This window comes from Neophocaena asiaeorientalis, unplaced genomic scaffold, assembly GCF_003031525.2.
Source record: "Neophocaena asiaeorientalis asiaeorientalis breed wild unplaced genomic scaffold, Neophocaena_asiaeorientalis_V1.1 scaffold43, whole genome shotgun sequence".
Classification (NCBI taxonomy): domain Eukaryota; kingdom Metazoa; phylum Chordata; class Mammalia; order Artiodactyla; family Phocoenidae; genus Neophocaena; species Neophocaena asiaeorientalis.
The window spans coordinates 5,173,458-5,195,519 of NW_020173674.1; the positions used below are offsets into that span (position 1 = coordinate 5,173,458).

General features: G+C 53.4%; 1 protein-coding gene across 1 annotated transcript; it reads left to right on the forward strand.

The window, feature by feature from the left end:
- The first annotated feature begins 68 nt into the window (after positions 1-68).
- Positions 69-10,539, forward strand: UNC93B1 (unc-93B1 regulator of TLR signaling). Its single transcript, XM_024748966.1, has 11 exons — positions 69-240; positions 411-552; positions 1,119-1,272; positions 3,567-3,728; positions 3,932-4,064; positions 4,413-4,506; positions 5,062-5,186; positions 5,690-5,872; positions 6,727-7,000; positions 8,845-8,963; positions 9,805-10,539. The coding sequence occupies exons 1-11, from the start codon at positions 145-147 to the stop codon at positions 10,126-10,128; spliced, it is 1,806 nt and encodes a 601-aa protein (XP_024604734.1). The 5' UTR covers positions 69-144; the 3' UTR covers positions 10,129-10,539.
- The last annotated feature ends 11,523 nt before the right edge of the window (positions 10,540-22,062 follow it).

Below are 22,062 nucleotides of genomic sequence, written 5' to 3' on the forward strand. Positions count from 1 at the left end.
CACGCACACGCGCTGGGCACGCCCCCAGCGGCGCCAGGCCCTCCCCTCGTGGAGGACGTGGGCCCCGGGGCGGGGCGAGGCAGGTCCCGGCGCCGGGAGGAAGTGGCGGGCCGCTGCCGGACTAGTCCTCCGGCTGGTCCAGCCATGGAGGCGGAGCCGCAGCTCTATCCGGTGGCGGGGGCCGTGGGTGCGCAGGGCGATGAGGACCAACTCGGGGTCCCAGACGGGCCCGAGGCCCCGGTGAGCGGGGACGGGGAAGGCGTGGCGGCCCGGGGACCGGGAGGGCCGGGGTCTCCCCCGCGGGAGCGGGATGCGGCCCCAGGGCCAGGGCGGGTGCCGGGGGCGGCCGGGGATGGACGCGGGGCTCCGGGGGTGCAGTGGCCGGGTTCGAGCGCCGTCGTGCCCCGCAGCTGGACGAGCTGGTGGGCGCGTACCCCAACTACAACGAGCAGGAGGAGGAGCGCCGCTACTACCGCCGCAAGCGGCTCGGCGTGCTCACGAACGTGCTGGCGGCCAGCGCGGGCGGCATGCTCACCTACGGCGTCTACCTGGGTAGGCGGCCCGCTGCGCCCCGCGGGTTGGCGGGATGGGCCTCTGGCCACGCCGTTCCGCCCCGGGCCAGGCGAGGTGGCACGGCCCGGCGGGTTCTGCGCTGGGATCCAAGTCTTTCCCCTTTCCCCCGCGCGCTCCTCCCCAGACCTGAGGTTTCTCAGGGAAAGAGAAACCTTGGGGCCAGTCGGCTCCCTTCCTCTTTCACTTCTTCTTCTGCGCCCTCACAGCTGCAGCTGCGGCCTCCGCACATGGGGGGACGGTGCAGTGTCCCCGGGGCCCAGCCACAGGCTTCGTGAGTGTGTGGGCGGGCCCTGGGCGCCCTGGGCAGGTCTGCTGCCTTCGGAATCAGGGGCGCCGAGGTCCAAGTGGCTGGCGGAGGGGGGGGATGGATTCAAGTCGCTGTCGTGGCCACTGGCAGGTAGGACTCTTGGCCCAGCCTGGGCTTCCCCTCTGTCCTCATAGGCATTGGAGTCGGGGATCCCTTTGGTGCCAGGGTTGCGTTCCAGCCTCTGCTTGGTTGCCCCCAGAGCCAGGTCGCCCCCTCCATGCCTGCTCCCTGTACCCAGGCCTTCTGCAGATGCAGCTGATCCTGCACTACGATGAGACCTACCGGGAGGTGAAATACGGCAACATGGGGCTGCCTGACATCGACAGCAAGATGCTGATGGGCATCAACGTGACCCCCATCGTGGCCCTGCTCTACACACCTGTGCTCATCAGGTGCGACACTGCTGTCTCTATGAGGGTTGCCTCCCTGATCTTGAAGGGGTGTGAGGGCTGGTGGACATGGGGTCTCCAGCTGCCCTGGTGTTCTTGGGGGTGGGGTGGGGAGAGAACTTGCCTACCTGGAGGGGTGAGAGAGAAGGGGTGAAACCCAGGTTTGGGAAAGAAACAAGAGCTTTGCAACCAAGGCACCTTGGGTTTCAAGCAACAGAAATTCACTCAGGCTCCTTCCCTCAGATTGCCTGTACCCCATGTGGCATCATCTTCATGCCCTCCTTTGTGGCCTGGAGCTACAATGACCTTTTGAGATCAGGGCTGTGGAGTTCCTGGAGAGAATCTGATCAGCCAGCAAAGCCCAGGAACGCACCGGGAGCCCAACAAGCTGTGGCAGTGTTGAGGGACATTTCTCACTGAAAAGGGTGTGGCTGGGCAGGCGCCCCAGGGGGTCTCCCCCATACCTGAGCCTTAGTGGCATCTGGTGCAGTACAAAAATGCCCTCCGCAAGTATCCTACCGCCAGGCAGTAGATCTGCTCAGATGGGACCCAGAGATCAGTGGACACATTAGATGAGTTCCCCTGTCTTTCCGAAACAATAACAACCCCCTCAAACTCTTTTATCACAATCGCACAAACAACATTAGAATCATAATTGAAATCAGAAAAGAGAAAACCCCTCCCAAGCCCTCCAGGCAACCAGCTGACTTTGTTTCCCCAGCGGCATGCGTGGATAACATTTCTGTCCTTGTCAACTGGAGTACGTGTATGGGCGTGCATGGGTGCATGTGCAGTGCCACTGTTTTGCGTTCTTTTCGCTGCACACATCTTGGCCTGCTTCACAGTGGGGACGTTCGTGATGTTAGCATCTTCTGCAGACGTGGGGGCACTGGCCTGTGGCTCAGGGCTGGACATTGCGGCTCCCTCTTCTTTTCTGCACGTTCCCTTTATGCTTCTGGCTGTTTCCTCATCTTAAAATTAAAGAAAGAAAGAGAGAGAGAGAAAGAAAGGGAGGGAGGGAGGAAGGAAGGAAGAAGGAAAGAAGGGAAGCCTCCTAGAATAAACTCTCAGAACTGCCCTTACTAGGTCAGAAGCATATAAAAGGCTTTATGGCTCTTGAAACCTAGCAGTATTATTAATGGCAAACTCATTTCATTTCCTGTGTGCTGGGCGTTCATAAGTGCATCGCATTCCTTACACTCCAAGGTGTCTGATCTTAGACACAGGGAGACCAAGAGGTTGAACCCATTCCCACAGGCAGCAACTGGCAGATTGAAGGTCTGAACCCAGTGACTCCAAACCCCATGCTCGCCCCCCAACCCAAACCACCAGGCTGACTTTCCAAAGGGCTGTACCATCTGCATGACCTCCGGCTGTATGTGTTCTTTTTAAAACCACAGCCTCACCAGCAATGAGTGCTAGTATTTTTCCTTTTTCCTTTTGGTGCCCTTCCGCAAATAGATCAGAGGAGGCTGCCTGTCAGTTTATTATATGGCAAGATAAGGATAGTTAAAGAACCAGGACCCTGCAATAGAAGAGAAAGTAATTGTATCAGAAAACCAGAGTCATTGAGCTTTGAGCTTCCTGGAAACTCAGACAAAGAAAGGAAATAAAGAGCACAAATATTCAAACAAACAGAACCCAAAACAAAACCAACCCAAAGACCGCAATGGTTGTGTCTAGCCTGATCAGCCTCCAGTGCCCTGAATGGGCCCTTATCCTGTCACTCATCAACCTGCCTCTAACACGGAGCAACATTCTCCCAGAGCCAGTGAGGCCGTTGTTCTACAAGAAACTTCCCGACTGACCACAGTGGACTGAAAGGGCAAAGTGCAGAGGGGAAGGGGCGCCAGGGTTCCTCTCCCTGGTCCTCAGTCCCAGCTTGGGACAAGTCCTTCAGCTGTTCACCTGGGTCCTGTAGTCACTGCACGTGGGTGGAGAAGGGGGGCTGGCGAGTCAGCCCAGGACACAAATAAGGGTTGCATGTGCCCAAGGGCCACTGACTCATGACACGCTCTCCCCGCTTTATCTCCTCTATCCCTGCAGTGGCCGTGAGAGGCTCGAGGTTGGGGCAGAGCCCACATTACAGGTGTCTGGTTAGAGTGGCTCCCCTGAGGCCACCAGCAAGTCCATGTCTCTGAGACTCTTAGGACCCTCGACTCCAAGGCCAGGGGTCCCTCCCCACCTCATACAGCCTCAGGAGCTGGGGCCTGGAGTTGTGGCCACGCTGCTTTCGGGCTGCAGCGGTCTGGATGGGCGCGTGGTGCCAGCATCCTCATCCTTCCTGCTGCTCGCAGGTTTTTTGGCACCAAGTGGATGATGTTCCTGGCTGTGGGCATCTACGCCCTCTTTGTCTCCACCAACTACTGGGAGCGCTACTACACGCTTGTGCCCTCAGCCGTGGCGCTGGGCATGGCCATTGTGCCTCTTTGGGCCTCCATGGGCAACTACATCACCAGGTGAGCCTGGTGGGCAGCAGGGTGGGAGACTGGAGACCTGGCAGAGCCTCTCCTGTGTTGCCCACCTCGTCTTGGGGACCTTGGACCAGCCCCATCCACCCTCTGGGCCTCAGTTTTCCTGTTCGTGAGACATTGGCTGGCCAGTCCATAAGCCTGGGTGCAGAGGTTGGGCTGGGGAGAGCCTTCTCTCCTTTGTGGTCCAGGATGGCCCAGAAATACTACGAGTACTCCCACTACAAAGAGCAGGACGAACAGGGCCCCCAGCAGCGCCCGCCTCGGGGCTCCCACGCACCCTACCTCCTGGTCTTCCAGGCCATCTTCTACAGCTTCTTCCACGTGAGTGCCGTGTGTGGGGACACTGGGGGTGGGGTATTCCAGGCTCAGAATCACATATTGGAGCCCATTCCACAGTCTTTTCAGCCCTCTAATCCCACTGCCCTTTCTTGAGCCAACTCCTGTTTGCTTACCTCTGGTGACAGAGACCTCATTCCCTCCCTGTCTACAGCGCTGACCAGGAGGAAGTCTTCCTGCACTGGGCATCCCCCTCCCACCAAGCTGCCCCCCGAGAGGTGGGAGGGCTCCTGTTCCCCCAAGGCTGTGCCCAGACCTGCTCCCAGATTGTGCCTGTGCTCCTTGCCCGGTTCCATGCCCCAAGCCTGACCCAAGCTGCCCTCCTGCCCACAGCTGAGCTTTGCCTGCGCCCAGCTGCCCATGATCTACTTCCTGAACCATTACCTGTATGACCTGAACCACACGCTATACAAAGTGCAGAACTGCGGTTAGTGCTCATGGGGGTGGGGTCCCTAAGGTCTGCTCACCTCCCCCACTGAGTCACCCAGCAGACACTGAGCCCTCAAGGGCAGAAAGGATGCCCTCGCTCACAGGGCTCAGGGCTGAGAGCCTGGTGTCCTACAGCTCTGATGAGCGAGGCACAGGGCCTTGTCGTTAGGACATCTGATCCAGCCTGGGGTGGTGGTGGGGTGCAACAGGGAAGGCTGCCTGGAAGAGGTACCATCTGGGCTGAGGCTGCCTGTGGGGTCTCTCAGGGCCAAGTAGACCCTCAATGCAGGGCAAATGTATGGAGGTGGGAGGTGGACTGGCTCCCACGGCAGCCTCAGGGCAATAGGGCAGGAGGGAGGGGAGGTGCTTTCAGCCCCAGTGGCCCTCACCTCCAAAGTGCTTCCCAAAGGAACCCTGCCTTTGCCGGCAGGGTTCTTGCCCACCCCCTCTAACCCTCCCCTCACCTGCCTGCTTTGCTGCGTTTATTTGTGGCCCAGCTGACAGTGTGCCCCGCTCCCTGCCTCACGATGCCCCCCACCCTCCCCTTTCTCAGGCACAAACAGCCAGGGCATCCTCACCGGCTTCAACAAGACGGTTCTGCGGACGCTACCGCGGAGCCGAAGCCTCATCGTGGTGGAGAGCGTGCTCATGGCGGTGGCCTTCCTGGCCATGCTGCTGGTGCGGCCCGGCTTGGGGGTGTGACGGGGTCAGATCTGGGGACCGTGGCGGGGAGAGAGGAATGCGGGCTGGGCGCGCGGAGGGCGGGCCGGAGGCTTGTTCTGAGTCCAGAGTTAGGGCTGAGTCCTGGGGAGGGGGCCTGAGCCAAGGATCTGGGCTTGAGGCTCGGAGGTGTGGCTGGTGCCTGCGGACTGAGAGAGGAATTGGAATCCCAGAGGCCAGTAAGAGGGGGTCCAGGCCTGGTCCGGGGTCGAGCTGAAGACAGGGTCCTAGAGGATTGATTGGCTCTGACACGGGCCGGATCTAGGGCCGAGGGTCAGAAGGTATGGCTCCAACCTGGGGGTGGGGCCAGGAGGCAGAGCTGAGGCGTTGGGGGCGTGACTAGGTCGTGTCTTCGGGCTGGGAGGCTCATCTGTGGATGTGCCTGGAGGCGGGGCTGGGTCCCGGGGGCGGGACCAGGACGCCCGGCTGCCCGCCCCGCTCCCGCACCTACTTGCCTGCAGGTGCTGGGCCTTTGCGGCGCGGCGTACCGGCCCACGGAGGAGATAGACCTGCGCAGCGTAGGCTGGGGCAACATTTTCCAGCTGCCCTTCAAGCACGTGCGCGACTTCCGCCTGCGCCACCTCGTGCCCTTCTTTATCTACAGCGGCTTCGAGGTGCTCTTTGCCTGCACTGGTCTCGCCCTGGTAAGGGCAGCCTGAAGAGCGTTGCCAGATAAAATTACACGACATCCGTTAAATTTGAATCACAGAATAACAACGAATACGTTTTGAATATATATGTATAAGTATGTACAAGGACAGGGGCCCCCTGCATTTGCGGATCCGGAGGGCCCGCTGTACTACCCCCTTTTTTTTTTTTTTTTTTCGGTACGCGGGCCTCTCACTGCTGTGGCCTCTCCCGTTGCGGAGCAGAGGCTCCGGACGCGCAGGCTCGGCGGCCATGGCTCACGGGCCCAGCCGCTCCGCGGCATGTGGGATCTTCCCGGACCGGGGCACGAACCCGTGTCCCCCGCATTGGCAGGCGGACTCTCAACCGCTGCGCCACCAGGGAAGCCTGTACTACGCCCATTTTATATAAGGAACTTGAGCATCCTCAGGTTTTAGTGTCCGCGAAGCGTCCTGGAACCAATCCCCCACAGACACCAAGGGACAATTGTAGGCCCGGATATTCCCCTCCTCCTTTTCCCTCTCTCCCCCCATCCCGCCCCTACCTTGGGGAAGTTACTTTCACCTCTCTGAGCCTGTTTCCTCATCTGTGAAGTCTCTAATGGCCATGCTGACTTCCAGAGGAGTTGCACTGTTGAGGTGGGATAACAGCCATCAAGTGTTTGTATCCAGGCGGGTTTCAGCCTTGGTGTCTGGGGACACTGTCCAAGCATTTTCTCACTGTCTGTCCCCAAGGAACCTTCCCACAAGCCTCGGAGGAAGCTGGCCCTGCGGTGGCCTAGAGAGGGCAGGACGTGGCCTGAAGTGAGACCTCGTGGGGAGAGCCGGAGCCTGGGCCGGCTGACCTCCAACCCTCACCTCTGTTCCCCCAGGGCTATGGCGTGTGCTCGGTGGGGCTGGAACGCCTGGCGTACGTCCTCGTGGCTTATAGCCTGGGTGCCTCGGCCGCCTCGGCACTGGGCCTGCTGGGGCTGTGGCTGCCACGCCCGGCGCCCCTGGTGGCCGGGGCTGGGCTGCACCTGCTGCTCACTGTCAGCCTCTTTTTCTGGGCCCCCGCGCCCCGGGTCCTGCAACACATCGGGGTGCTCTATGCAGTAGCCGTGCTCTGGGGTGTGGGCAGTGCCCTCAACAAGACAGGACTTAGCAGTGAGTATAGCCGTGGGCCCTGGATGGCTGGGCAGGGGACCCTGGGGCTTCCTCAGGGCGGTTGCGGGGAGCACAGACATCCCAGGGACAGACATGGGGTTGATGGGCACACTGGAGGGCTGTTATGGGGTCCCGTGCACTTGGTGGAGGTAGGTGGGGATCCCTGTGTGCACTCTAGGGGTGGAAGGAAGTCCCGTGGACACTGCGGGGACAGATGAAGAGGGCTGTGAACACCCTCGAGGCACGCCATGGACATCCTGTGGACCCCCAGGGTGGGCATGGGAGTCAGGGTGAGATCTTGTGGCTCCATGGGCTGGATATGGGGCTCTGTGGACCCCTCTTAGGGACAGTGGAAAAAAACACATTGGGGATGCCTCATTTCATACCAGGGGACAGGGCGCAGCCTGGCATAGTTTTCGTGACACTGGAAGCAGGTGTCAGGGTCTGTGCCCCAGGGAGCATGGGATGCAGCAGGTGGCCCTGTCCACACCCCAGGGGGAAAGTGCACATATGGCATTTTTATGGAGAGGAGCTGGAAGCAGGCTGTAAGATCCCAACAGCAACCTTCAGAGTAGCGGAGTCCAGGCCCCAAGTCTGGGCTGCTAGGGTGGAGGCACTGGGGCCTGGGGCCCTGATTGCAGAAAGGAGGGGGTGGGACAGAGTTCATCTGTGTGACGCTCTGGGCCCACAGGTGAGCCTTTGCCAGTGACAGGCAGCTGGTACACATGGGTGCAGCCATTTGGGTCTCCCACATTGGCACCTGTTCTGATGGGCCGTTGCCGTTAACAGTTTTGAGCATCACCCCTATACGGCATGGTGGAGGTCATGCCTGCTGCGGGCTGGGCAGGGGATGTTTCAGGCAACCTCAGCACCCAACATCCGAGAGAGAGAATCAGACACTATATCTGCCACAGGGGATGGAGCCCCACACCCTGGACCACACTGTCCTGGCTGTTTTGCCTCTGGACCTTGAGCCCATGATATGTCTGGACTTGGGCCAGATCCCAGCATCCTCTTCTGCCCAGCTCCGCTTACTCCCTCCTCTTATGCCCCACCCCCGGGGGGAGGGCTCCGTGTCCCTTCACAGCACCCCCATGGGGTACAGTCACACTGCAGGACCTCAGATGGGAGTGTCAATGTCCTGAGTGGCTGGTGAGGGTACAATTCGGCAGGTGCTGTGCAGGCTTTCTCCCATTAAAACCTCACAGCACAGCATGTACGTGTCATCTCATTTTACAGATGAGAAAAGTGGCTCTGGGGAGTTCACTTACCCCGAGTCACCCACAGACCCAACATCTGAATCCACATCTCTGTGCCAACTCTCTCCACCTTTCAGTTCTGAGAGTGGAATCTGAGTCTCCTGATTCCCTGTCCGAGGCTCTTTCTGCCCCACCCAAGGGAGGATGCTTTGGGAAACAAATTCCTCCCAGCTTCAGGTTTGATTTGCAGAAAGCTTGTTGCTACAGCGATTTGCTCTCCCTGAGCCCTGGGTGAGGAAAAACAGCCCCTGCAGGCCTGGCACCGCATGCCTGGGGTTCAGAAGAAGGCAGGATGTGATTGCTCACAGAACTTCCCGCTTCTGAGGCCACAGATGGGTCCCAGAGCAGGCCCGTTGCATCCCAGCAGGGCGGCCCGCTGCCCCCGCCTCTGCTCAGCTCCCAGGCAGCGCGATAACCAGTGTGTACACTAGGGGGCCAGCCAGGACTGGTTTACAGCGGCTTTCTAGGCGCTCCTGCCAAGGGCTGGGGCCAGCACAGGGCATCGGGGGTCACTAGTGGGAGAACAGCAGCTCTGGGTCCCAGCTGGCACCTCTCCCCTTTCTGCCCCGTCCTGCCCACCTGCAGCACTCCTGGGAATCCTGTACGAGGACAAGGAGAGGCAAGACTTCATCTTCACCATCTACCACTGGTGGCAGGCTATAGCCATCTTTGCAGTCTACTTGGGCTCAAGCCTGCCCATGAAGGTGAGTGCCCCTCTCCCACTCGACCCCCTAGACAGCAGAAACTTCCTGAGTGCCCGCCCTGGCCTCACAGCCCCTGAAGGGCACCACTGCCCCAGGCCAGGTCCTGGGCCAAGTCCACTGGGCGGCCCCACACCCATCACTGGCTTATTACTTACCGCTTCCCCTCCTGCAGGCCTCAGTTTACCCATTTCTGAAAGGATTCACAGTTTGCTCTTTACTTGTGGGCACATCCCAGCCGCCTTGTGGGTAGTTTGGTAACCTGTTCTCTAGACGTTGGGCTCTGAGATGGATGCTGAGGGTCTGTCTCCCTTCTTGGCTCTCAGGGGTCCTCGTCCTCTGCTCTCACCTACTGGTGGGTCAGTTTAGCAGGTCCCGGCCAACTTTTTTAAAAATGAGATAGAATAGGGAATAGCAGGGAGTATGCCTGTGAATATGTGTATACGTACTGAGTTATTTTCAATTATTTCTGACTGCCTGTTACAGTCAAAACCTCTAAGAAGCATTACTTACGATCCCACATGTAAGGGACAGAGTAATCTAAGCTCTGGTAAGGGAGGGCCAGGCCTCCCTTCACATCTACCCTGTGAGGCAAAGGGATTATCATTACAGTTAGGGAAACCGAGGCCCTGATGGATAGGGTGACCATAAGGGACAGGGCTGGGCAGGAGGGTGCCCAGGAAGCATGGGTGGCGGGGCGGCTCCCAGGAGGAGGGAAGGACAGCAGAGGAGCTGCGGGGCTCAAGCCCCAGATGGGAGTGGGCTTATCGGGGCTAGGGGCTGGGCGGGGAGGGCGCAGGACCGGCTGCCCGCGGGTCCGCCGCATCCCTCCCTGTGTGCCCAGGCTAAGCTGACGGTGCTGCTGGTGACGCTGGTGGCGGCCGCAGCCTCGTACCTGTGGATGGAGCAGAAGCTGCGGCGGGGCGTGGTCCCGCGCCAGCCCCGCATCCCGCGGCCCCAGCACAAGGTGCGCGGCTACCGCTACCTGGAGGAGGACAACTCTGACGAGAGCGACACAGAGGGCGAGCGCGGCGGCGGCCGGGGCGACTGCGCGGAGGAGGAGGCGCGGCCCGCGGGGCCAGAGCCCGGCCCCAAACCAGCCGGTGTCTGCCGCCGGCCCTGCCCCTATGAACAGGCACTGGGAGGCGATGGGCCCGAGGAGCAGTGAGGTGCCAAGCCTGATCGACGGCCTTGGTTTAACGCGTCTCGGGTCGGGCCCCCTATGATTCAGCGCCAACTTCTGGAAAGACCCTTGGCCCACCCAGAGCCCTGGGGCCCGGGAGCTTGGGATCCTCCCCGCAGCCCCCTCCAAGGGAGGGTGGGGCCTTGAGAACTCTTGGCCAGGCCCAGAGTGCCTAGGGACCGCACAGCCGAAACCCTCTTCCGACCCCAGGGGCCGCTCTCCACGACCCCCTACCGGGCCCAGCCCCGGGGCTGGGACCCCGCCAGTCCCGTCCCAGCTCTCGGCTACAGGCCTGGGCCGTGTGCGTCGCCCGCTTTGCACATCCTATCCCCATGGTCCGCCAAGAGGTACGACTTTAAGAACATGAGCAATAAAGAGATTTGTGTACTGTCCTGATCCGGAAGTCTCCTGCCGTGGGAGGACATTGACCACCCGGGGTGTGCGCCTGGCTGACGCTGCCCATTGGGCGCTGTGGCCGTCTGACCGCCCACCAGGCTGTCCTGGCTCCCGGAGGCACCACCCCTCCCCACACCAGCCGGCTTTTGCCAGCCGCACCCGATCAGCTCAGGACAAAGAAGCGCTCTGGGTGGTCTGTAGGGACCGCCGCGGAGTGAGATGGGGCTGCCAGTCCCTCGTCAGTCTAGAGGATGGGACGAAGTCCGGAAACCCAGGTCCCGCTGCACCCTCCTCAAGCGTCCCCAGCCCTCCTGCCCACCCCCATCCTTTTTTTTTTTTTTAATCCCTTGGGACGCTTCTGCCCACAGCTCCCCAAGGGACTCCTTCGGGGGCCAAGTCCACTTCTGAGGTGAGTGCAGGTCACCCCGTGTCCAGTGTGGGCCTGGGGCATAGATGTCTGAGCCCAGGTAAACTTGGCTACTGATGTCTCTGGGCTACAGCCTCAGCTGTGATGCCCGTGAGGGATGCAGAGGCTGGTGGGAGGCCCCGACCCCTACAGCCCGAGGGCACACCCCACCGTGGGGAGAGGGAACTGAGGTCCCACTGTGAAGAGCTTTGAACGGTGGGGTGAGGACAGGCAAGGGGGCCACAGGAGAGTCCTGGAGCCCCCAACTGCGCCCCAGATCCGTACCACCAAAGCTGGGGGCCACACCATTCCTCACTCCTCACACACCCTCCACCCCTGGCTGACTGCCAGACCCTGGTCTACACCCACTTCAGCGTCAGGTCTCCTAGATTCTTCCATCTGTAAACGGCGGCCCCCTCTCTCCTCTGCCTCATACAGTCTTCTTGAGTTTGGTTCCAGCAGCCTCAGCGGGGGGCCCGGAGCCAGGCTCTGCGACCTCAGGCAGGGGGTCGGCCGTCTGAGCCACAGTTTCCTCGGTAAAGTGTATCTGTGGTGGCACCAAGGTCCCCAGGCCCTGCAGGAAACTCACAAGGGCACAGAGGATATTGGAGCTTTTCTAAAATTTGGACATCTACCCACTCTGAGCAAATCAATAGGTTCAGGTGGTCCACAGTTTCACTGTTAGATCACACCACGATCCTTTCATGTCATGTCTTTGAGAAGCTGGGTTTCCTGTGGTTTGGGGATAAAAAGTGAAAATCACTGTGGAATAGGAAGTGAGGCCAGGGGTCTCCAGTCTGATTCCAAGGTTTGAGAAGCTGGCCGGTGCATACGGCCAATTAGTAAGCCGTGGTGGTTATTAAAGAATGAAATAAACACCATTTTTCTTTCTCTTGGTGTGTGTTACATTTTCTAAGTGACTACTAAGTTATTAGAACCTCAGTACTTATTGGTTGGACCTAAAATAACTCACAAATAGAACAGTTAGATATTTCTTTTGGCCTAGGAACACCGTGAAAAAACTCCTGAGACACTGAGGGTTCCACGAACAGGGCAAGTTTGGCTCTTGTTAGCCCAGGGCTGGCGCAGAGTAACTTATAGTGAGTCCCTCGTTGGACCCCGTGCCTCCACCCCCCACCTTGTCCAGAGAACCGGCGGGATCCTTTTTGGACCCAGCCTAGGGAAGGCGATTAAACCTATGGTCTGTGATGCCTGGGAAGGGAACCCCCAGGGTCTGCTGCGAACCAACATGAACTAGTTGCCAAGTTGTTTTTGGCAGATTCGGGGGTCTTGCGGTCACGGGGGACAGTGAAGGCCATAGGTCTCCTCTCCCCAGCCTCCCTACCAGGTGGTCTCTAGACTCAGACAGATGAAGGGTTGAAAACTGCCTGCCTCATCCACAGACTTTCGGTGACAAACAGACCAAGACTGGTCACCGGTGTGACCAGCACTCTGTCCTTCCAGTTCCCCACCAGCCGCTGGCATGGAACGGAGCTTCTCTGACGGTAGATGTGGCAACATTCTCCTGGCAGGATTCCAGCTAAATTCCAGTCAGAGATGGGCAACCAGATGCTTGGGTAATAGGCCTGTGAATGCAGGGCAGGGTGCCATTTGGAAGCGTGTGGGCCCCTGGGCATGCCGGTCAAGGTGGGGGAGGGGATGAGGATGGTTCTACAACTGGTCTCATTTCAGAGTCATTTCTGGTGATGAGCAAATGAAAGCGTGGCCCAGGCACACGGAGGGAGCGTGGCTTCTGATCACATGCCTCACACCAAGGTAAGTGCCCCATCAGAAGACTCCATACCTCCTCTCGCTGCTCCTGGCACACGGACAAGACCCACAGACAGACACATGTAACAGGCCACACCCATGACAAGCAACACACACACACACCCCCAGGACAAGCAGGGTAACTGTCACTGCAGCAAGCCCCAGCAGGCCGGTTCTTTTGGAAAGCCTAATTAAGCCATCAGATGTGAATGATGGAGCCCCTTGGCAGCTCCGGGCCTGGTTGTAAAGTATGACATTGATGTCTCTGTCAACTCTGGATAAGGCGACCAGGCAGAAGTCTGGACTCCGAAGTGGAAGATCAGACTCTGTGTCATGGTCTCAGTTTCTGTGATTTTGTCAATCTTCCCCAGGGTAATTTTATCTTTTTTTTTTTTTTTAAGTGAACACTTTTGTGACAGTACATTCACAATGTTGGTATTGAATGTTTTTTTAAAATATTTATTTATTTGGTAGTGCTGGGTCTTAGTTGCAGCATGCAGACTCCTTAGTTGTGGCATGAGAACTCTTAGTTGCGGCATGCACGTGGAATCTAGTTTCCTGACCAGAGATCGAACCCGGGCCCCCTGCATTGGGAGCGTGGGGTCTTAACCACTGCGCCACCAGGGAAGTCCTTGCACCAGGGTAACTTCAAAATTATCTGATTCCAAGACTCTACAGTGTAAGATTTTAACTATCTTTAACTTCTCAATGACGTGTTAGAGAGCCTGGAAAGTCTCCTGCTAGAAACACCTAGAGATCCTGGATCAGAAACAAATTGATTTTCAAATACATAGCTGAGCTCTCAAGAAAGTAAGCAGTCGCCCAGGGGGAGGGGCTGGGCTCTGAGACTGAAAGAAGGCCCACTGAGTATTTCAGACATGAGCAGGGTGCCCCGATGCATGGCAGCGTCCCAGACCCAAGACGTACTGAAGGAACAGGCAGAAGGCTGAGCAGTGGTTCTTGTGTAACCGCCTGGGTTTAAAGATCTGAGGAGGTGGAAGGCCTGGACCTGGAATAGGCATTGTTTGGGGTGCGGGTGGGGGCTTGCTTAATATCTGCATATTCAGGATTTGGGAGCACCTCCTACTGGAAGACACTTTATGATGTGCTGATTTTGATTCTCACCTGTACTGTGAGAAATCTGCGTTAGAATTGTTAATTATGCATTTCATATTTTTGATAATTTTTTTTTTTTTTGCCACACCACACAGCTTGTGGGATCTTAGTTCCCCGACCAGGGATCAAACCCGTGCCCCTGCAACGGAAGCTCGGACTCCTAACCACTGGACCACCAGGGAAGTCCGTATTTTTGATAAATTCTGCAACTTAGGTTGATCTGTGTCAGCAGGATACCAAAAGTAAAAGTCGATATTTAGAGGGTCTTAGGGTTTATATTTAGAGGGTCAGTCTGGTCTCCATCCCTTACAGGATGTGGAGCAAGCTTGTGAACGTGGACACTTTCCTGAGTGTATTCTTCAGGCCATGAGCCTTTTATGAGAAGGTGAGACCTTCTGATAGTTGTTGAAGTTTCAGAATTTGGCACACGGGCAAATCATTTTGTGTTGGCTATTACGGCTTATGAGGCAACAGATGTTGTGGTTTTGCTTTTAGAGACAGCCAACCCATCAGCACAGCCCAGGGGTCAGGAGGAGTGCGCACGAGGCCCCGGCTGGTCAGGGTCCTGCTCTGGTGCTAGCAGTAGCACCCACTTCGTCCAGCTGAGCTGCCCCGTGTTGATCAGGGAAGGCCCACGAGAGAGGGAACCGCTGCTCTCAGTGAGCCCCTTTCTTGTTTACTCACTTATTCCTAGGGGACCCCAAAGTGGTTAATGACTCTGGGACAGGGGTGGCCTTGCCCAGCATCATAGTCTTGGACAAGGGACCAAGGGCAGGGGTGGGGATGGGGAAGGGGTGGGGCGAGACTATGCCAGATGACCCAGGTCTGGCTTTATCCTAAAGATGTCGTCTTTACTGTAGCAAGGAAGCTTCTGTGGCCCACCTTCCTGACCCAAGACATACGCGCAACTGTCCGAAAGGTCATCAGGTCAGAACCAGCGAGCTGTTATGTAAACAGAAGTTTTATATGCGCTGGGGACCCAAAAAAATTTCTTGTGAGACTTGCTCTATTACGATACTTGCTTTCTTGTGGGGTGTGGAACAGAACCTGCAGGGTCTCCGAGGTCTGCCTGTAGGTGATGGTACGGCTGGTCAAGCTCATACCTAAGACAAGGCCAAGCCAGGGTCAACCCGACTGGTTTGGCTGGTAAAGGCACAATGAGCCACTTTAGATTCAAGGCATATTATTTCCATGGACAGTGAAAAGGAGAATAAGCCCAAGGTGCCAGCCCCTGGAGGTCCTTGTCACTCACTCCGAGCTCAGGGGGCCCAGACTGCGTGGCTGCTGTGGGAGACCCTGCAGCTGGGGAGCTGATTCTAGACCGCTGCTGAGTGCCTTTTTATCCTATGCTTTCTTCTGAGGAGGGCAGCAGAAAGCCTCAGACCTCATCAGACTGGAGGTGATAAGAAGCTCTCAGGACAGCCTCCAAGGTGGGTAGGTGGGCGAGAGGCAGACGGCCTCACAGCAGCTCCCACAGGCCTCCCACCCTCTGGAGTCCTGGTGGATTATAGCTTCCTGCCAAGACTCAGATGAGCTGCGGTTCAGGCCTCTGCCTGCGTGGCCTGTGTGGACACGTGCAGGTCACTGGGGCGCAATGGAACCTTGAGGGCTTGTGCCCAGGTGGGCTCCATTTATGACGAGCAGACTTCTGAGAACTTGTATAATTAGGTTTCCTTTTTCCTTTTTTTAAAATTGAAGTATAGTTGATTTATGATATTGTATTAGTTTCAGGTGAACAAGCACACTGATTCAGTATTTTTTGCAGATTATATTCCGTTATAGGTCATTACAAGGTAACGGGTGTAATTCCCTGTGCTATACAATAAATCTTTGTTGCTCATCTACTTGGTATATAGTAGTTTGTATCTATTAATCCCATATCCTTAATTTGCCCCCCCACCTTCCCTCTTTGGTAACCCCAAGTGTGTTTTCTATGTCTGTGAGTCTGTTTTGCATATACATTCGTTTGTATTATTTTTTAGATTCCATGTGTAAGTGATATCATATAGTATTTGTCTTTGACTTATTTCACTGAGCATAATACCAAGTCCATCCATGTTGCTGCAAATGGCAGTAGTTCATTCTTTTTTATGGCCGAGTCATATTCTATTGTATGTATATATATATACACCACATCTTTATTTTTTTAATTCATTTATTTTTGGCTGCATTGGGTCTTTGTTGCTGCCCGGCCTTTCTCCAGTTGTGGCAAGCAGGGGCTACTCTTGGTTGCAGTGCGTGGGCTTCTCATTGCAGTGGCTTCCCTTGTTGTGGAGCACAGGCTCTAGGCGTGTGGGCTTCAGTAGTTGTGGCACGTGTGCCCAGTAGTTGTGGCTCACGGGCTCTAGAGCTCAAGCTCAGTAGTGTGGTGCATGGGCCTAGTTGCTCCGCAGCATGTGGGATTGTCCCCAACCAGGGCTCGAACCCATGTCCCCTGCACTGGCAGGTGGATTCTTAACCACTGTGCCACCAGGGAAGCCCTGTTTTTTGTTTTTTTTTTAACAAATTTATTTATTTATTTATTTATGGCTGCATTTGGTCTTTGTCACGGTGCATGGGCTTCTCATTGCAGTGGCTTCTCTTGTTGTGGAGCACAGGCTCTAGGCGCACAGGCTTCAGTAGTTGTGGCACGTGGGCTTAGTTGCTCTGCGGCATGTGGGATCTTCCCGGACCAGGGCTCGAACCTGTGTCTCCTGCATTGGCAGGGGGATTCTTAACCACTGTGCCACCAGGGAAGTCCCACCATGCTGTTTTGATTTCTGTCGCTTTGTAGTATAGTCTGAAGCCTGGGCGGGTTATACCTTCAGCTGTGTTCTTTTTTCTCAGGATTGCTTTGGCAACTCATGGTGTTTTGTGGTTCCATATAAACGTTAGGATTCTTTGTTCTAGTTCTGTGAAAAATGTCTTGGGTATTTTGATAGGGATTGCATTAAGTCTGTAGATTGCTTTGGGTAGTATGGCCATTTTAATAATATTGATTCTTCCAATGCAAGAGCAAGGGACATCTTTCCATTTCTTTGAGTCATCTTCAGTTTCCTTCATCAGTGCTTTATAGTTTTCAGTGTATAGTTCTTTCACTTCCTTGGTTAAGTTTATTCCTGGGTATTTTATTCTCTTTGATGTGATTTTACATGGGATTTTTTTAAACTTTCTCTTTCTGATGTTTCATTATTAATGTATAGAAAAGCAACAGATTTCTGAATCTGTATCATGAATCTTGTATCCTGCTTGTATAAATAGTTTTCATGAAATTTGTAAATGGGAATATGTCACCTCAAAAATCCAAGTAGGGAAAAAAAAAAATCCAAGTAGGCCCAAGAAATATTATTAGAAAACTCTTTAATAAGCATTTGGGGGAACTCCCTGGTGGTCCAGTGGTTAAGACTCCACGCTTTCACTGCTGAGGGCTTCGGTTCAATCTCTGGTCAGGGAATGAGATCCTGCAAGCCACACGGTGCAGCCAGAAAAAAAAAAAAAAAGCATTTGGACACTTCTGTGGAAAGTGTAGTCAATAAAATGTCACACTTGGATTCTGCGGACAACTACATGTGACCGAGGGTCTGTCTGCATGGATTTCATGCCACAGCTGGGCTCTTCAAGTATCCTGGGGAGTGGAACACAGGTGCCTGGTCCAAGGTGAGTGCAAATTGCTGAGGGTGACGGTGTGCCACACGGGAGAGCCCCGATTGAACAGTGGGGCCTCCAGGAAGGTTAATAGGGTAATCCCTTAGCCCTCTCTGCTGGAGCTCAACATAGAGAAGGACTTACCTCAGAAAGAACTGTGGGTGTACCTTTCATCACATGGACTGAACTTCAGTGAGAGTCACAGAATTCCCACAAAGTTTTTGAGAAATTTCGCCAGCTTGGACTGAAAGGATGCAGACAATTCAAAACAAAAAGAGGCCATCAGAACCCTGCCCAATCCATCAAATTCTAGCGGCAGGAAGTAGGCTGAGAAAACCACTCAGCTGCAAACACATGCTTCCTTTCATGAAAAAGGAAGGACTCAGACGACCAGGACCCAGAGAGCAGAGCCAAGAGCCATGGAGAATTCTTCCCAAACCTTGGAAGCTGATCAAAGAACTTCCAGCATGTTCCTGGCTGGATTGCAGAATTGCTTTGGACCATGGGACTTCCTGGTGGTCTAGTGAGTAAGACTCCATGATCCCAATGCAGGGGTCCCGGTTTCGATCCCTGGTGGGGGAACTAGATTCTGCATGCACGCCACAACTAAGAAGTCTGCACGCCTCAACTAAATATCCTGCATGCCACAACTAAGACCCGGCACAGCCAAAATAAATAAATAATAAATAAATATTAAAAAAAAAAAAGAATTGCTTTGGACCAGTCTGGTCCACTGTGCCTCACATTTTCTCCCTCTTTTAACGGGAATGTCTATGGCAGTTATCCTGCACTGAGGTTATAAGACTGCAATCAAGGCATCAGCCAGAATTCCACTCATCTCAGGGCTCAGATGGGAGTAAACAAGAGAAGAAGCAGAAAGAGCATGAGCCGATGGAACAATAGTCTTTGAGTTTCATGGAAACATAATTCAAATAACACGCAACTCACCATTTTAAAGTTGCAACTCAGTGGCATTTTCTGCATTTGTGATGTGCGATCCATACCCCTCTCTAGTTTCAAAACATTTTCGTCACCACTAGATGAACACCCTGTACCCATTCAGCAATCACTCCCCATTTTTCCTGTCCCCAGACCTTGGCAGCCAACAGTCTGTTTTCTGTCTCTATGGATTTGCCTATTCTAGACATTTCATGTAAAAGGAATCATGCAGTATGTTTAGTATACTGTTTTTCTTCCACTTAACATAATGTTTTCAAGTTTCGCCCATATCGTAGCACACGTATCACTACTTCATTTAAAAAAAATAGACTTTATTTTTTATCGCAGTTTTAAGTTCACAGCAAAACTTCATTCCTTTCTATGGCAGAATAATATTCTGTTGTATGGCTGTACCATATATGGTTTATCCGTTCATCCATTGATGGACATTTGGGTTGTTTCCATATTTTGGCTGCCGTGAATAATGCTTCCATGAACATTTATGAACGAATATTTGTTTGAACACCTGTTTTCAGTTTGGGGGGGTATACACCTAGGAATGGAATCGCTTAGTCGTGTGGTATCTATGTTAAACTTTTTGAGAAACTTGCAAACTGTTTTCCAAAGCAGATGCACCGTTTCATATTCTCACCAGCGATGTATGACGATTCTAATGTCTACACAGCCTAACCAAGACGTGTTATTTTCTGTTTTTATGGGGTTTTATTGTTGTCATTTCATTATAGCTATCCTAATGGGGGTGAAGTGGTATCTTACTGTGGTTTTGATTTGCATTTCCATAATGATCAATGAGGTTAGACGTCTTTCCATATGCTTTTTGGTTATTTGTACATCTTCTTTGGAGAAATGTCTATTCAAGTACTTTGTCCATATTTAAATTGGTTTGTTTGCCTTTTCGTTGCTGACTTGTGAGAGTTCTTCATATATTCTAGATATAGAACCCTTACCAGATATAGGAATTGCAAATATTTTCTCCCATTCCGTAGGTTTTTTTCCCTTTCTTAATAATGTCCTTTGATCCACAAAAGTTTTAAATTTTTGTAAAGCCCAATTTATCTATTTGCTCTTTTGTTATTCGTGCTTTTGGTGTCAAATTTAAGAATCCATTGTCAAATCCAAGGTCATGAAGATTCACCCCTATGTTTTCTTTTTTTAAGTAGAATGCAATATATTTCCCTCTGTATTCTCTCTCTTTTAGAAGTTTTATTTTCTTTTATTATTTTATTAATTAATTTATGTATTTATTATGTTTATTTTTGGCTGCGTTGGGTCTTAGTTGCAGCACCCGGGATCTTCTCTGCAGTGTGCGGGCTTCTCTCTAGTTGTGGTGTGTGGGGTTTTCTTTCTCTAGTTGAGGCACGTGGGCTCAGTAGTTGCGGCATGCAGGCTTAGTGGGATCTTAGTTCCCCGACCAGGGAACCTGCGTCCCCTGCATTGGAAGGCAGATTCTTTACCACTGGACCACCAGGGAAGTCCCCCCACCCCTATGTTTTCTTCTAAGAGTTTTATTGTTTTAGCTCCAGTACTAGGTTGTTGATACATTTTGAGTTAATTTTTATACGTGGAGTGAGGTAGGTGTTCAGCTTCTTTGGCATGTGGTTGTCCTGGCATCCCAACACCATTTGTTGAAGAGACTATTCTTTCCCTACTGAATGATCCTGGCACCTTGTTGGCAATCGATTGCTCATAGATGTTTGGATTTATTTTTAGTCTCTCGGTGCTATTCTATTGGTCTATGTGTCTGTCCTTAAGCCAGAACCAAACTGTGTTGTTGTTTTTTTTGTTGTTGTTGTTTTTTGTGGTACGCGGGCCTCTCACTGTTGTGGCCTCTCCCATTGCGGAGCACAGGCTCCGGACGCGCAGGCTCAGTGGCCATGGCTCACGGGCCCAGCTGCTCCGCGGCATGTGGGATCTTCCCAGACCAGGGCACGAACCCGTGTCCCCTGCATCAGCAGACAGACTCTCAACCACTGCGCCACCAGGGAAGCCCCCAAACTGGTTTTGATTACTATAACTTGAAGTAAGTTTAGAAATCAGGAAATGTAAGTCCTCTAACTTTGTTTTTCTTTATAAATATATTTTTGGCTATTTAGAGCCCCTTGCAATTATGTATGAGGATTGACTTTTCCATTTCTGCAAAACATTGCAGTTTTGATAGAGATTACATTGTATCATAGATCGCTTTGGGGAGTATTGCCATATTAAAAATTATTCAGTTTTCCAGCTCTCGGGTCCCGCTTCCAAAATGACCAAGAAAAGAAGGAACAATAGTTGTGCCTAAAAGGGCTGTGGCAACATGCAGCCTACTCATTGCACCAACTGTGCCCAGTGTGTGCACAAGGGCAAATCCATTAAGAAGTTCATCATTCAGGGACTTCCTGGTGGCGCAGTGTTAAGAATCTGCCTGCCAATGCAGGGGACATGGGTTCGAGCCCTGGTCCGGGAAGATCCCACATGTCACGGAGCAACTAAGCCCGTGTGCCACAAATACTGAGTCTGCGCTCTAGAGCCCCAATGCCACAACTACTAAGCCCCAGTGCCACAACTGCTGAAGCCCGCATGCCTAAAGCCTGTGCTCTGCAACAAGAGAAGCCGCCACAATGAGAAGCCCACGCACCGCAACGAAGAGAGTAGCCCCTGCTCGCCACCACTAGAGAAGACCCACGCGCAGCAACGAAGACCCAACGCAGCCAAAAAATAAATAAATAAAAATTAAAAAAAAAGAAGTTCATCATTCAAAACACAGTAGAGGCTGCAGCCATCAGGGACATTTCTTTTTTTTTTTTAATTTGTTATTATTTATTTTTGGCTGCGTTGGGTCTTCGTTGCTGCACGCGGGCTTTCTCTAGTTGCAGAGAGTGGGAGCCACTCTTTGTTGCGGTGCGCGGGCTTCTCATTGTGGTGGCTTCTCTTGTTGCAGAGCACAGGCTCTAGGCCCGCGGGCTTCAATAGTTGTGGCACACGGGCTCTAGAGCGCAGGCTCAGTAGCTGTGGCGCATGGGCTTAGTTGCTCCGTGGCATGTGGGATCTTCCCGGACTAGGGCTCGAACCTGTGTCCCCTACATTGGCAGGCGGATTCTTAACCACTGCACCACCAGGGAAGTCTACAACTGCGTATCTTGATGGGAAAAACATTAAATTGGAACTCTACTTCAGACCACTTACAAAGTGCATAAATTCTAGCAGAACTTATTATGAAAAGCCAACTTTTGGAAGAAAACACCAAAAAAAAATATTCTTGAAACTTAGGGTAGAAAAGGATTTCTTAAACAAAGCATAAAAAACACAAATCTTAAAGAAAAAAATTAATTGAACTATATTGTTGATGTCCTACAGCCAAAGACCACTGAGAACACATTTATCTTTGAACAAGTTGGATTTATTGCTCGTGAGACCGTGGAGAACTGTGAGGCATTTCAGTAGAAGGGTGTTAGAAAGGACTTATGAGACTCATGTTTATGTCAGGTGACTTGGAGGATTTGAGGAAGTTGGACTTTTCTCTGGATTGGGTGTTATCAGAAGCAGGGCTGGGACTTCCCTGAGCAATCCAGGATGATCTCATCTCAAGATCCTTAACTTGATTACATCTTTTTTTTTTTTTGGCCACGCTGCATAGCTTGCAGGATCTCAGTTCCCCAACCAGGGAC

Excerpts from the sequence above, each read along its gene's own strand:
- UNC93B1 (XM_024748966.1), top strand. The coding sequence starts at position 145 with ATGGAGGCGGAGCCGCAGCTCTATCCGGTGGCGGGGGCCGTGGGTGCG. Across the intron at positions 1,273-3,566 it reads TACACACCTGTGCTCATCAG|GTTTTTTGGCACCAAGTGGA; the intron begins GTGCGACACTGC and ends TGCTGCTCGCAG. Across the intron at positions 5,873-6,726 it reads CCTGCACTGGTCTCGCCCTG|GGCTATGGCGTGTGCTCGGT; the intron begins GTAAGGGCAGCC and ends CTGTTCCCCCAG.